Source organism: Oncorhynchus masou, chromosome 13 (assembly GCF_036934945.1).
Source record: "Oncorhynchus masou masou isolate Uvic2021 chromosome 13, UVic_Omas_1.1, whole genome shotgun sequence".
NCBI classification, from domain to species: Eukaryota; Metazoa; Chordata; class Actinopteri; order Salmoniformes; family Salmonidae; genus Oncorhynchus; species Oncorhynchus masou.
In genome coordinates, this window is record NC_088224.1 from 42,385,794 (window position 1) to 42,401,523 (window position 15,730).

Genomic DNA, 15,730 nt, shown 5'->3' on the forward strand with positions numbered 1-15,730 from the left:
GTCAAAATAGGCCATCCACCTGAATTGTGTAGATCTGTGTAATTTCTCATTTTGAAATCATTGACTGTGCGCAGAATGCATCCCAATGCATCCTACAAAAAGAATGTCAAAGAAAGGTTGTCAGATATGTGATGTGAGTGTGGTGCTGAAATAAAACAAATTGGCACATAGGCATAGTTGGTCGGGTTTACCAGAAGGTCTATTAAAGTGTGACTTTGTTAGAGTTTCTTGGCTATTTATATAGTTTTGCTAGGTTATTTTTCAATGTTATTTTGCGATTGATGCAACTGCTAATGAACCAAGAGATGTCAGAGATTCTCGACAGTTACCATGGCAACCTACCCTCCTTAAAGGGGCAGCTGAACATTTTTCTCTCTCACCTAAGTCACTCATATTTGAGGGTAAAATGTGCTTGATTGAGCATGGAACACTCCAAAAACCTTTTATTCATTAACTCTCGTGTCTTATTATTAAATCCCTCAAATACTTCAAATAATATTGTGTTCGTCGCATACACATATTTAGCAGATGTTATTGCGGGTGTACAGAAATAGTTGTGTTCCTAATGCCAACAGTGCAGTAATATCTACCAATCCACAATAATACACATATAAAAAGTAAAAGATTGGAATTAAGAAATATAGGATGAGCAATGTCGGAGTCCTGATTATATGTACAGTTGAAGTCGGAAGTTTACATTTAAACTCAGTTTTTCACAATTCCTGACATTTAATCCTAGTAAGAATTCCCTGTCTTAGGTCAGTTAGGATCACCACTTTATTTTAAGAATGTGAAATATCAGAATAATAGAGAATGATTTATTTCCGCTTTTATTTCTTTCATCACATTCCCAGTGGGTCAGAAGTTTACATATACTCAATTAGTATTTGGTAGCATTGTCTTTAAATTGTTTTACTTGGGTCAAACGTTTCGGGTAGATTCCACAAGATTCCCACAATAAGTTGGATGAATTTTGGCCCATTCCTTCTGATAGAGCTGGTGTAACTGAGTAAGGTTTGTAGGCCTCCTTGCTCGCACACGCCTTTTCAGTTCTGCCCACACATTTGCTATAGGATTGAGGTCAGGGCTTTGAGATGGCCACTCCAATACCTTGACTTTCTTGTCCTTAAGCCATTTTGCCACAACGTTGAAAGTATGCTTGGGGTCATTGTCCATTTGGAAGACCCATTTGCGACCAAGCTTTAACTTCCTGACTGATGTCTTGAGATGTTGTTTCAATATATCCACATAATTTTCCTACCTCATGATGCCATCTATTTTGTGAAGTGCACCAGTCCCTCCTGCAGCAAAGCACCCCCACAACAGGATGCTGCCACCCTCGTGCTTCACAGTTGGGATGGTGTTCTTCGGCTTGCAAGCCTCCCTCTTTTTCCTCCAAACATAATGATGGTCATTATGGCCAAACAGTTCTACATTTCTCCAAAAAAGTACAATGTTTGTCCCCATGTGCAAACCGTAGTCTGGCTTTTTTATGGTGGTTTTGGAGCAGTGGCTTCTTCCTTGCTGAGCGGCCTTTCAGGTTATGTCGATATGGGACTCGTTTTACTGTGGATATAGATACTTTTGTACCTGTTTCCTCCAGCATCTTCACAAGGTCCTTTGCTGCTGTTCTGGGATTGATTTGCACTTTTTGCACCAAAGTACGTTCATCTCTAGGAGACAGAACGCGTCTCCTTCCTGAGCGGTATGACTGCTGCGTGGTCCCATGGTGTTTATACGTGCATACTATTGTACCTTTTAGGCTTTTGGAAATTGCTCCCAAGGATGAACCAGACTTGTGGAGGTCTACCATTGTTTTTGCTGTGGACTTGGCTGGTTTTTTCCATGATGTCAAGCAAAGAGGCACTGAGTTTGAAGGTAGGCCTTGAAATACATCCACAGGTACACCTTTAATTATGTTAATTCGCCTGTCAGAAGCTTCTAAAGCCATGACATAATTTTCTCGAATTTTCCAAGCTGTTTAAAGGCACAGTCAACTTAGTGTATGTAAACTTCAGACCCACTGGAATTGTGATTAAGTGAAATAATCTGTCTGTAAACAATTGTTGTAAAAATTACTTGTGCCAGGTACAAAGTAGATGTCCTAACCTACTTTCCAAAACTATAGTTTGTTAACAAAGAATTTGTGGAGTGGTTGAAAAATTACTTTTCATAACTCCAAGTTAAGTGCATTTAAACTTCCGACTGTGTGTGTGTGTATATATATATGCCTTGATGACAGCTTTGCACACTCTTGGCATTCTTCAAAACTGTTGGAAAAGCATTCCAGGTGAAGCTGGTTGAGAGTGTCAAAGGTGTGGCTACTTTGAAGAATCTCAAATATAAAATATATTTTGATTTGTTTAAAACTTTTTGGGTTACTGCATGATTCCATATGAGTTATTTCATAGTTTTGATATCTTCACTATTATTCTACAATGTGGAAAATTTGTAAAATATAAAGAAAATCCCTGGAATGAGTGTGTGCCCAAACTTTTGACTGGTACTGTATATGTGTGTATATGGAATGTATAGACAATATCGACAGTATATGGATAGAATATGTAGTATATCTGAAGAATAGTATATGTACGGCGATGTCATGATGAGCCCTACTCCCGCTTACACCTGGACACTATTTTTATATCTGTATTATGGACTTGTTATTCTCAAAAAATAACCATATCTTCTTGCACTCCACATGGATTTTTCACTCATTTCCGTGCCCAAAAAATGTGGTCACCTTTTGGGGCCCTCACCTGTTTGCATCCCTGAAAATATAGAATTCACATGAAATTGTTAGTTAATTTCTCTTTTGTTTATTCTACATTTATTCTTTCTCTGACTCTTTTAGAACAAATGAGTGTCCTTTCCAAGAACCAAACCTTATATCAAAGTGGTCCCGACACGCTTCTTTGTCTTACCAGGCAGAGAAGGAATAGATTAGCCAGCCTCCTTACCTATTTATCCCAGTTGATAGTTAAGTCACATGGAAAGAAAGCAAAAAATTATCAATCCATTAGAATTGGATAACCTTGTGGGCCCGTGATGTTATTGGAAGGTAGTTGCCCCCTAATCAGGTTTACACTGTATCAATACACATTCTGGCAAGCAGCATCCATTAAACGAGAGCCGCTGCCTCCATTTTCAGTAGTTTTTAGTCGGAACACTCAGTATCTCTTGTATGCTGTGTTGGGTTGGTTGGAGAGGACGGAGTCCATACGGTAATGAGATGCATGATAGTACGTGGTCATTAGACATTCTTCTGAGGACAAATGTCTGTCCCCCCCACTAAACTCTGCCACCAATGCTGAAAGAAGTCCTAGGGGTAACACTAGCTATAAGAATGCATACATGACCCACTCAAAAATGACTCGATGAGCAGCAGTATGTGAATTATGTGCTGGTATAGAGAGACACTTGCTCATTAACCTGTTGTTTGCCTCTAATGCAAATCTCACTTCATTCTGCTTTGTGAATTGAAGGCACTCTGACACAGAACGAGATGATCTTCAAACGGCTGCACCTGGGGACAGTGTCCTATGGGACGGACACCATGGACGAGATCCAGAGCCATATAAGGCAGTCATACGCACAGGTGATCCCACATTCTTAGTGTTGTCCTAAATGGTTCACTGAATTTGAGAAACTTTAGTAAACATGTGCAAACATCACCTGTCATTTAGGGGAATAAACAGGAGAAAGATTAGCTATTGATGTCTTTGTTTTATTAACTTTCATAGGTACCAGGAGAGATCATGGCTCACAACTCCTCATAAAGAGACACTTAGTTAAACCTCTCTCTCCACTACTTCTCCTCTTGGCCTTTTCATTGTTCATTCAAGCTCAGTCCCTGAGCGTTACACTGACATACAGTAAAATACAGCGTTCCCTCTAGGTGGTTGATCTCTAGATGAAGGCATGACTGAATTATATTGTTCACACTCAGGCAGGCCCCTAACAGCTGTGCTGAGGATGGAACCATCTGCCTGCACTCTGTTTAAGCTTGGCTAATGAAAGATGAGTCTTTTTAGCACATTACTCAATAGCAGCTAGCGCTTCAGCGCCATTGATTTGTCGTGCTGGTGTGTTTCATGTTCCCTTTATTACTGAGATGACAGAGAGGGTCAGAGGTTGATTGTAACGCTACGTGGAAATCTATCATAACCTCATTATAGGTCCCTGCGGGTAATGGTTTGTGACGAACAAAGGGCATATAGATATCAATGTGTGAAATTGAATTATGCAGGCATCTGTAAACATTATGTAATTCATAGGAATAAATCAATTTAATATCATGTGCAAAGCTATGGTGATGCCATTGTTACATTGAATGTACACTATAGCGCGCAGTTGTGCACAGATCTGCCAACTCGGTGGAAGTAATCTATTAACTACAGATGTCAATGTAGATATAGAGGAATCAAATAGATGTTTATCCCTTTAATCAGACCATTTTTTACCCACCCCCGGTGTAAGTGATTGAAACAGAGAGCGAGAGTGAAGGGTTTTCTGAAAAGAAAGAGAGGGATGAAATGAAACATGATGTTAATGGCAGCTGGCAATAAAAGGAGCTCTCATAACTTGACTGACCACCTCTCCCATTCTTCATAGTGAAGTGAGCACTCCATTGTAGTAGGCTTGCTGAAGTGTTTCCATTTTGCGTCTTTGTAGGAGTCTCTTTCTAGCAGCAATAAGGGTTAATAAGGCGAAACCATCCGCTTCAGTGGAACACATCAACTCTGTCAAACCTAGCTGGCACAGTGGGCTGCCGTGAGACGCCACTGAGTTGAATTGATGGGAGTTGTCAGAGAACACGTTTTGGAACATTCAGATAGAAATATGCTATGAAGAACAAGAACAAGCATGCTAATCAGACATGTAGAACAAGGAGTCATGTCGATTCTAGCCATGGCATTTCTATCTGCAACATTCGAGAATGTTTGGCAACTGAATGTGGCCCAGTGCTATTTGGAATTCCCTATAGGGAATATCTGTTTTTCATGTCATCATAGTCCACTCCCTGTATGCAGAATAATAATAAATGTGGTGTACTTTGCCTCCACAGCCGAGCTCCCAGACCCAGCAGTCCAACAGCAGCAACAGCTCCTCCCCATCCAGGAAGCCCCAGCCAGCCCAGGCCCCCAAGGCGGCGGCCCCCAAGGTCCGCAGGAGCGTCAGCAGCCGTATCCACGAGGCAGTGAAGGCCATTGCACTGTGCCACAACGTGACGCCCGTCTACGAGTCCCGCGCCAACGGGGAGACGGAGTCCACTGCCGCCGAGGCCGACCAGGACTTCAGCGACGACAACCGCACCTATCAGGCCTCCAGCCCTGACGAGGTCAGCTCTAACTCCACTCTAACTTAACTCGAGTTGTATTTATTACTCACACCAAAGCAAAATGTTTTGCAACGGAATACCGAAACAAGCGTTTCTTATTGGACAAGTACATGTAGCCCCTCCCTGTTTCAGTCCATTGTTTTCCATTTAGTCGCTACTGAATACAAACCCGGTTTCTCTCTGATGTCTGTCTTCAACACTAAATTATCTTTGTAGTTTGTCATAATGGCCATTCCATTGAGGCCCAGGTTAACGCAGAGGCCATAAAGTTGTCAGAGGTTAAGCTATTTTAATCAGCGGCGTTTGTGTCCTTTAGAATTTATAGCTCTAATTAAGGAAGAATCTGGACTGATAAAGACCCCAACGGCAGTCCTATGGCGTCACCTTCCACTGCCTGTCTGTAATCCTAGAGTAGGGCCATTTATGAGTACCAGGCGCTGCTTACCCAATTATTTATTTCCATTCTGATGGAAATATGGTTGCTATTTTTTTGAGAAATCCAAGAAAGTCCTGGATGAATATTGAATACATACAGGGCACAGGGACAGATTGCTGGATGAGGAGGAGTCTTCGCCATATGACTTTGTCATAAATATGCAATACATATCAAAGTATTGCTAATCCCACAATATAGTGAAGTGTTTCTCACCCATGACCCAATGATTTTGTGAAGCCTTTGTGAAACTTACCTTGACTTGCACTGGGCTTGAGCTCAACCTAGCAGTCCAAATGAAGATAAAACGGTTACAAAAGATATATCTGGGTTTCCCTCTTTGTCTGCTCTGGAATTGCCTGCCTGCTCGCCCGTCCTGTCCCACCTTCATGTGTATATTTATTTATTTCCCTTTACACTCGGCTCTATCTCCCTCTGTTGTCTGGCACTGCTTGGATTGATCAATATTTAATTTTCTCTGAGAGACGGTGGGAAGGGTCTGTGGTTGTTCAGTTCCCCCTCACCCACCCCTATCTGTGTCTCTTTTCCTCTCCATCTCTGCTCACATCTCTCTCTCCTTCTCGCTCTCTTTGTTCTTTCTCTCTCCCCTTAGCTCTCCTTTCCCTCTCTCTCTAGCCTCAGCCTCATTGACAACAGTGGCAGAGCCCTGTCAGCGCAGCGCTATGAGGCCCATATTTAATTAGCTGACTCTCTCTAATGTAATGAGCCGTCATTAAGGAGATGAAATGGGCCGACCCGAGGTCAGGGGTCAGTTGACCTTCTGGTCAACCATGCTATGAACAGGGCCCTGCTCTAACCTCTGACCCTGTGATGTCAGAGAAGGGCTACATCTCAAATGGCACCCTATTCCCTATATAGTCCACTACTTTGGAACAGGGCCTACATTGAATAGGGTGCCATTCGGAACTGGCCCGAGAATGTTTGACCATGGCATTTAATGATCGTGGAGTCTCATGAAGTAGGAGTTTATCATCTCCAATAGGAGGTAATAGGATATCCGATGGAAAAAGGGGACCCCAATGGGAGTACCAGGCAAAGGAGCAATGCATTGGTTTGGCTGTTTGACTTGCATATGCAAGTCCCTGATTGACCTTTTCAATAGGTGACCAAATAAAACTGCAAATATGGACATTTATCTACAGAGTCGGCATGTATGAATGTTTTACATAAATGCATGTGTTAGCTACAGTGCTACAAGCTAGTATTTTGAATTTTGACCACACTAAATCAATTAAGAAAATGATATTTAGTAAGTGCTGTTAAAATCCTAGTTCTGATTGGTAATGACATGGTGGGAAGAATTGAGCTATAACAGATCCATTTTCATCATGAAATGCTTAGCTGCCGCTCATTTTAAATGCAGCTCTGCCATGTTGATATACATGATCACTAGAACTTTGGGAATGCTATTGAAATGATTGATTGGGTACTTTAAACCGGTCTGCCATTGTCGTCAAGTAGTCACGGGTAGTCTCTTACATTACTTGTGTAACACATGATTTACATACAGTTTGTATCAAAGTTGACATGGCTTTAAACAGTTCCCATGGAGCTGATAAACTTGATTGAGGAGGTAGGTATTAAATCCTGACTCTGTACGCATTTGTACACACATATGTGCCGCACGTACGCCCATGCGATTATGATTCACAGATGTGTGTTAAGTAAATACAGCCAGCTCTAGCACGGACCTCAAAGGGGAAACAGAAAGAAATGATGGGGTATTAGCAGGAAGTTCCAATTTGTAGGTCAGGAGTATAATAACAACCTTTGAGTGAGCAAATTGAAAATGAACCCGTGGAGAATTGAGTCGTGTGCAGCTGAACACTCACTTGGGGGGCAGGAGTTCCTGCTGAGGAGAGGAGGGAAAAGACAACAGGAAAAACACTCATCTGTTTGTGAATGGACTCCACTCCAGAGATAAGGCACCTAGAGCATTGTATACAGAGTATTTGTAAGGCAACAAACTATCAATATAACAACTGTGGATGCTTCAGGATTTTGGGTTATATCCAGTAAAGGGCTGTACTGCATCACAATAGTGTACTGGACTCTATTTTGAAATGCAAAGCATGTTCTTGTAGTTCAATGTGTAATACAACCAGTTGTTAAACCACAGAACGTATTTATGTTGGCACACTGAGCATGGATGTGTTGGTTGTTTACATGAAACTGTGGTTGAGCATATGCCCCATTATTGGGGAAGGGACACGCACACAAAGATCCCCATTCATTATGATAACTAAGTAGAGCCTAGTTTTACTACTTGCCTTTCTGTTTCAATTATTGGCCATGTCACCTTTTTATGCTTTTTGACCGCAAGTGATACTTAAGATAATTGGACAAAACAAAGTATCCAAATGTGTATATTTTTTTGTTTATCAACCATTATAATGGTCCTGGATAACACATTTGTCCCTTCACCATATGTCTTAATCTAAAGCATAGCCTATGACTTCAGGATTATTCACCATTCTTCTATTGTGTAATAATTGGCCACTGAGTTATAGTTAGTCCTTCTGTTACTATGAGGCCAACAGTCTCCTTCTGTCTCTCATTGTATTCCCTCTCAGCTGTGAATGATACTTAACAATGAAACAGTTACTTTCCTGTGTGTTTCCTTTGATTCAAGGCGATCATGAAGTTGACCCTGTGAGCGTACACAGAGCCCCTAACCTTGACCTCTGAACCCTCTATGTGGACCCGTAGCTAGCCCCTAGTGAGAGGCACAGAGGGCCTGGGTCTGTGTAGTAGTGCAGGTGTGTTCCTGAACATTGACCTTACTGTGTGTGTGTGTGTGTGTGTGTGTGTGTGCGTTGCTCCTCTTCAGGTGGCGCTGGTGCGGTGGACGGAGAGCGTAGGGCTGACTCTGGTGAACAGGGACCTGACCTCCCTGCAGCTGAAGACCCCAGCAGGACAGGTCCTAACCTACTACATCCTGCAGATCTTCCCCTTCACCTCAGAGAGCAAGAGGATGGGCATCATCATCAGGGTATGGACGTAGTTACCATCCATGTAATGGTCAACAAACCTACAGTATCAGTAAAAAGTTTGGACACACCTACTCATTCCAGGGTTTTTCTTTATTTTTTACTATTTTCTACATTGTAGAATTAAGAGTGAAGACATCAAAACTATGAAACAACACATATGGAATCATGTCATAACCAAAAAAGTTGTAAACAAATCAAAATATATTTGAGATTCTTCAAAGTAGCCACCTTTTGAATAGATGACAGCTTTGCACACTCTTGGCATTCTCTCAACCAGCTTCACCTGGAATGCTTTTCCAAAAGTCTTGAGGGAGTTCCCACATATGCTGAGCTCTTGTTGGCCCACTATTCCTCTGCGGTCCAACTCATCCCAAACTATCTCAATTGGGTCGAGGTCGGGGGATTGTGGAGGCCAGGTCATCTGATGCAGCACTCCATCACTCTCCTTGGTCAAATAGCCCTTACACAGCCTGGAGAAAAAGAAATGATAGTCCTACTAAGCACAAACCAGATGGGATGGCTTATCGCTGCAGAATGTGGTAGCCATGCTGGTTAAGAGTGGCCTGAATTCAACATAAATAACAGTGTCACCAGGAAAGCACCATCACACCACCTCCTCCATGCTTTACAGTGGGAACCTCAAATGCGGTTCAACTACTCTGTGTCTCACAAAAACACGGCGGTTGGAACCAAAAATCTCAAATTTGCACTCACCAGACCAAAGGACATATTTTCACCGGTCTAATGTCCATTGCTTGTGTTTCTTGGCCCAAGCAAGTCTCTTCTTATTATTGGTGTCCTTTAGTAGTGGTTTCTTTGCAGCAATTTGACCATGAAGACCTGATTCACGGGGTCTCCTCTGAACAGTTGATGTTGCGATGTGTCTGTTACTTGAACTGTGTGAAGCATTTGTTTGGGCTGCAATTTCTGAGGCTACTAACTCTAATGAACGTATCCTCTGCAGCAGAGGTAACTTTGTCTTCACTTCCTGTGGCAGTCCTCATGAGAACCAGTTTCATCATAGTGTTTGATGGTTTTGTGACTGCACTTGAAGAAACTGTAAAAGTTCTTGAAATTTTCCACATTGACTGACCTTCATGTCTTAAAGTAATGATGGGCTGTCTTTTTTGTTGTTGCTTTTTTGAGCTGTTCTTGCCATAATATGGACTTGGTCTTTTACCAAATAGGACTATTTTCTGTACACCACCCCTACCTTGTCACAACACAACTGATTGGCTCAAATGCATTAAGAAGGAAAGAAATTCCACAAATGAACTTTTAACAAGGCCCATCTGTTAATTGAAATGCATTCCATGTGACTACCTCATGAAGCTGGTTGAGAGAATGCCAAGCGTGTGCAAAGCTGTCATCAAGGCAAAGGGTGGCTACTTTGAAGAATATCAAATATACAATTGAAGTCAAAAGTTTACATACACCTTAGCCAAATACATAAAAACTCAGTTTTTCACAATTCCCTGTTTTAGGTCAGTTAGGATCACCACATTATTTTAAGAATATGAAATGTCAGTATAATAGTAGAGAGAATAATTTATTTAATCTTTTATTTATTTCGTCACATTCTCAGTGGGTCAGAAGTTTACATACACTCAATTAGTATTTGGTAGCATTGCCTTTAAATTGTTTAACTTGGGTCAAAGACTTTGGGTAGCCTTCCAGAAGCTTCCCACAATAAGTTGGGTAAATTTTGGCCCATTCCTCCTGTCAGAGCTGGTGTAACTGAGTCAGATTTGTAGGCCTTCTTGCTCGCACACACTTTCTCAGTTCTGCCCACACATTTTCTATAGGATTGAGGTCAGGGCTTTGTGATGGCCACTCCAATACCTTGACTTTTTTGTCCTTTGCCATTTTGCCACGACTTTGGAAGTATACTTGGGTTCATTGACCATTTGGAAGACCCATTTGCGACCAAGCTTTAACTTCCTTACTGATGTCTTGATGTTGCTTCAATATATCCACATAATTTTCCTACCTCATGATGCCATCTATTTTGTGAAGTGCACCAGTCCCTCCTGCAGCAAAGCAAGCCCACAACCCCTTCACGGTTGGGATGGTGTTCTTCTGCTTGCAAGCCTCCCTCTTTTTCCTCCAAACATAACGATGGTCATTATGGCCAAACAGTTCTATTTTTGTTTCATCAGACCAGAGGACATTTCTACAAAAAGTATGATCTTTGTCCCCATGTGCAGTTACAAACCATAGTCTGTCTTTTTTATGGCGGTTTTGGAGCAGTGGCTTCTTCCTTGCTGAGCGGCTTTTCAGGTTATGTCAATATAGGACTCGTTTTACTGTGGATATAGATACTTTTGTACCTGTTACCTCCAGCATCTTCACAGGGTGCTTTGTTGTTTTCTGTTGTTCTGGGATTGATTTGCACTTTTTGCACCAAAGTACAGAACACGTCTCCTTCCTGAACTGTATGATGGCTGCTTGGTCCCATGGTATTTATACTTGCGTACTATAGTTTGTACAGATGAACGTGGTACCTTCAGGTGTTTGGAAATTGCTCCCAAGAATGAACCAGACTTGTGGAGGTCTACAATTTGTTTTCTGAGTTTTTGGCTGATTTCTATTTGATTTTCCCATGATGTCAAGCAAAGAGGCACTGAGTTTGAAAATAGGCCTTGAACTACATCCACAGGTACACCTCCAATTGACTCAAATTATGTCAATTAGCTTCTAAAGTCATGACATAATTTTCTGGAATTTTCCAAGCTGTTTCAAGACACAGTCAACTTAGTGTATTTAAACTTCTGACCCGCTGGAATTGTGACACAGTGAAATAATCTGTCTGTAAACATTTGCCAAAACTATGGTTTGTTAACAAGAAATTTGTGGAGTGGTTGAAAAATGAGTTTTAATGACTCCAACCTAAGTGTAGACTTCAACTGTATTTGGACTTTTTTGGTTGCTACATGATTCCATATGTGTTATTTCATAGTTCTGATATCTTCACTATTATTCTACAATGTATATCATTTTTTTTAAATAAAGAAAAACTCTTGAATGAGTTGGCGTGTCCAAACTTTTCACTGGTAGTGTGTGTGTGTGTGTGTGTGTGTGTGTGTGTGTGTGTGTGTGTGTGTTAGTCAGTCCTGGGTTTAAATACTATTTGAAATCATTTCAAATACTTAAGCTGTGCTTGGTTGAGTTTTCCTGCTCTAATGGAACCCGTAGAAAAGTCAGAATGGTGCAAACCCCATCTAGACATGTTAACAAAAATTATATTTCAATTCAGGTCTGGTGTTCGTACTATATGTACTGGAATGCTTTTTATATGATTATACATCTACATTTTCTCTCATATTTTGCTCTAGGAGGAGACCACAGGTGACATCACGTTTTATATGAAGGGTGCTGATGTTGCCATGGCGAGTATCGTGCAGTACAATGATTGGCTGGAGGAGGAGGTAAGGCTTCCATCCAGACTGTTGTACGTATGAACAAAATGTATCGAACACATGCAGGGTAATTACCTCTGTTGTTAACCAGGACATTCATTCATCACAAGATCAACAGGCCCACCCATGACTGGGTGTGCAATACTGTATGTTCATAATTGTATTGGCAATATTGAGTCATTTAGGACCAGGGGCTGTTTTTGATTTAATTAGTGACCAACATGAAGTGGATTCCTTTCCTAGGAGGCATTAATGTATGCATCCCAAATTGCACCCTATTCCCTATTTAGTGCACTATTTTTGACCAGGGCGTTGGTTTAATATAATGCACTATATAGGGAGTAAGGTGCCATTTGGGACGCATCCAGTATGTCATATTCTTAACAATGGTGTTAATGATGTTCCATTGACTGTAATATCCCGTAGACTGTCCAAGCAGTGGTGCTATATGGGTACCATGTCAATAAGCAATCAGCGCGTCACTTTCAGCTCATTGGCGTTTCATATAAAACAATAAAATGTGGTTTTGTGTCCTCTGAACTTTCTCCCGAGGCGACGTTATTCCCCATTGATTTCTGTCTTTGTTGGTTGACTGTACGTGCTGTTCTGATGCAGCTGACTCTCAATTAGATGAAATGATCTATCCCTGTACTGTATGCTATTCAGCGTATGTTAAACCTACTGTATGCCATATGAAATTTGTTGAAACATAGTGTTTGTTTAATAAATATGTATCTGAGTGGACTATAGAGAGTAAGTTTGTCTCTACAAATGTTCAGTAATTTCTGGTTTTATCATATTACATCACTCTTTCCTAACTATCCCCTCTTGTTTTCAGTGTGGGAACATGGCCAGGGAAGGGCTTCGGACCCTGGTGGTGGCTAAGAAATCTCTGTCTGAAGAGCAGTATACAGACTTTGAGGTGCAAAACTTAATGTCCTGCTGAATTGAAAATAATCTTCAAACCGAATGAGCTGCCAACTTGCCCTCATTCCACTTATTTCCTTTCTTCTTTTGCCCTATGCGCTACACACTTTTGCAACGGTTATTTATTGCTCTCTGATTTTCTCCTTTTGACTGGATTTCGACCTCCCTATCTCTTTCATTATCACTTCCTTTCTCCTCTCTGCCTCCCTCACTGACTGACTATCTTTCCCTCTGTGTAGAACCGTTACAACCAGGCCAAGCTGAGTATCCATGACCGGGCTCTGAAGGTGTCAGCAGTGGTAGAGAGTCTGGAGAGGGAGATGGAGCTTCTGTGTTTGACTGGGGTTGAGGACCAACTACAGGCTGACGTCAGGCCAACCCTGGAGCTCCTCAGAAACGCTGGGATCAAGGTGTGAGACCACAATATTCTTTTGTGTTTTACTACACCTGTGAACTTGTTATATGTTGGCTGCATTTATATTGCGCTGTCCTTTCCATGTACAGTATAATGTTAGCTGTGAAAAAAACGTATTCCATGTCATACCAAAATCTGACTAGTCCTTGTATAATATGAAATATGGTAAAATGGTGCTTTTAATGCTGTCACTGATTCCATGTCATGGTTTTGTTATCTCTTCAGATATGGATGCTTACCGGGGATAAGCTGGAGACAGCTACTTGTATCGCTAAAAGCTCCCATTTAGTGTCCAGAAGCCAAGATATTCATGTATTCAGATCGGTACGCTTCTTTCTTTTTCATCTTAAGATAATAATCTGTCACTTGATGAGTGTTAAAGGGATGAAGAAATGGTCCTGTATCTGTCCTTCCACTAATTGTATTGCCTGGCTCTCGAGCAGGTCTCCAACAGAGGAGAGGCCCATCTGGAGCTCAATGCCTTCAGAAGGAAACACGACTGTGCTCTGGTCATCTCTGGAGACTCCTTGGAGGTACTACAGCACAAACACTTCTCACAGACCTCTCAAAGCAGATTGTAATGTAGATGCAGCCAAAAAAAACATAAACTGAGTGGTTTGAGTCCTGAATGCTGATTGGCTAACAGCCGTGGTACAGTGAGGGAAAAAAGTATTTGATCCCCTGCTGATTTTGTACGTTTGCCCACTGACAAAGAAATGTTCAGTCTATCATTTTAATGGTAGGTTTATTTGAACAGTGAGAGACAGAATAACAACAAAAAAATCCTGAAAAATGCATGTCAAAAATGTTATAAATTAATTTGCATTTTAATGAGGGAAATAAGTATTTGACCCCTCTGCCAAACATGACTTAGTACTTGGTGGCAAAACCCTTGTTGGCAATCACAGAGATCAGACGTTTCTTGTAGTTGGCCACCGGGTTTGCACACATCTCAGGAGGGATTTTGTCCAAGTCATTAAGCTTTTGAGGCTGACGTTTGGCAACTCGAACCTTCAGCTCCCTCCACAGATATTCTATGGGATTAGGCCACTCCAGGACCTTAATGTGCTTCTTCTTAAGCCACTCCTTTGTTGCCTTGGCCGCGTGTTTTGGGGCATTGTCATGCAGGAATACCCATCCATGACCCATTTTCAATACCCTGGCTGAGGGAAGGAGGTTCTCACCCAATATTTGACGGTACATGGCCCCGTCCATCGTCCCTTTGATGCGGTGAAGTTGTCCTGTCCCCTTAGCAGGAAAAACACCCCCAAAGCATAATGTTTCCACCTCCATGTTTGACGGTGGGGATGGTGTTCTTGGGGTCATAGGCAGCATTCCTCCTCCTCCAAACACGGCGAGTTGAGTTGATGCCAAAGAGCTCCATTTTGGTCTCATCTGACCAAAACACTTTCACCCAGTTGTCCTCTGAATCATTCAGATATTCATTGGCAAACTTGTGCATGTATATGTGTATATGTGCTTTCTTGAGCAGGGGGACCTTGCGGGCGCTGCAGGATTCAGTCCTTCACGGCGTAGTGTGTTACCAATTGTTTTCTTGGTGACTATGGTCCCAGCTGCCTTGAGATCATTGACAAGATCCTCCCGTGTAGTTCTGGGCTGATTCATCACCGTTCTCATGATCATTGCAACTCCACGAGGTGAGATCTTGCATGGAGCCCCATGCCGAGGGAGATTAACAGTTCTTTTGTGTTTCTTCCATTTGCGAATAATCACACCAACTGTTGTCACCTTCTCACCAAGCTGCTTGGCGATGGTCTTGTAGCCCATTCCAGCCTTGTGTAGGTCTACAATCTTGTCCCTGACATCCTTGGAGAGCTCTTTGGTCTTGGCCATGGTGGAGAGTTTGGAATCTGATTGATTGCTTCTGTGGACAGGTGTCTTTTTATACAGGTAACAAGGTGAGATTAGGAGCACTCCCTTTTAAGAGTGTGCTCCTAATCTCAGCTTGTTACCTGTATAAAAGACACCTGGAAGCCAGAAATCTCTCTGATTGAGAGGGGGTCAAATACTTATTTCCCTCATTTAAAATGCAAATCAATTTCTAACATTTTTGACATTTTTCTGGATTTGTTTGTTGTTATTCTGTCTCTCACTGTTCAAATAAACCATCCCATTAAAATGATAGACTAATAATTTCTTTGTCAGTGGGCAAATGTACAA

General features: G+C 41.7%; 1 protein-coding gene across 1 annotated transcript in view; it reads left to right on the forward strand.

Annotated features, from left to right (window-relative positions):
* Positions 1-15,730, forward strand: part of atp9b (ATPase phospholipid transporting 9B) — a 55,771-nt gene that overhangs the window by 29,007 nt on the left and 11,034 nt on the right. The window contains exons 14-21 of the mRNA XM_064983929.1: positions 3,486-3,598; positions 5,069-5,341; positions 8,626-8,787; positions 12,124-12,216; positions 13,046-13,129; positions 13,374-13,544; positions 13,775-13,873; positions 13,993-14,082. Of these exons, the coding sequence (XP_064840001.1) occupies positions 3,486-3,598; positions 5,069-5,341; positions 8,626-8,787; positions 12,124-12,216; positions 13,046-13,129; positions 13,374-13,544; positions 13,775-13,873; positions 13,993-14,082 (1,085 nt within the window). The remainder of the gene's footprint in view (positions 1-3,485; positions 3,599-5,068; positions 5,342-8,625; positions 8,788-12,123; positions 12,217-13,045; positions 13,130-13,373; positions 13,545-13,774; positions 13,874-13,992; positions 14,083-15,730) is intronic.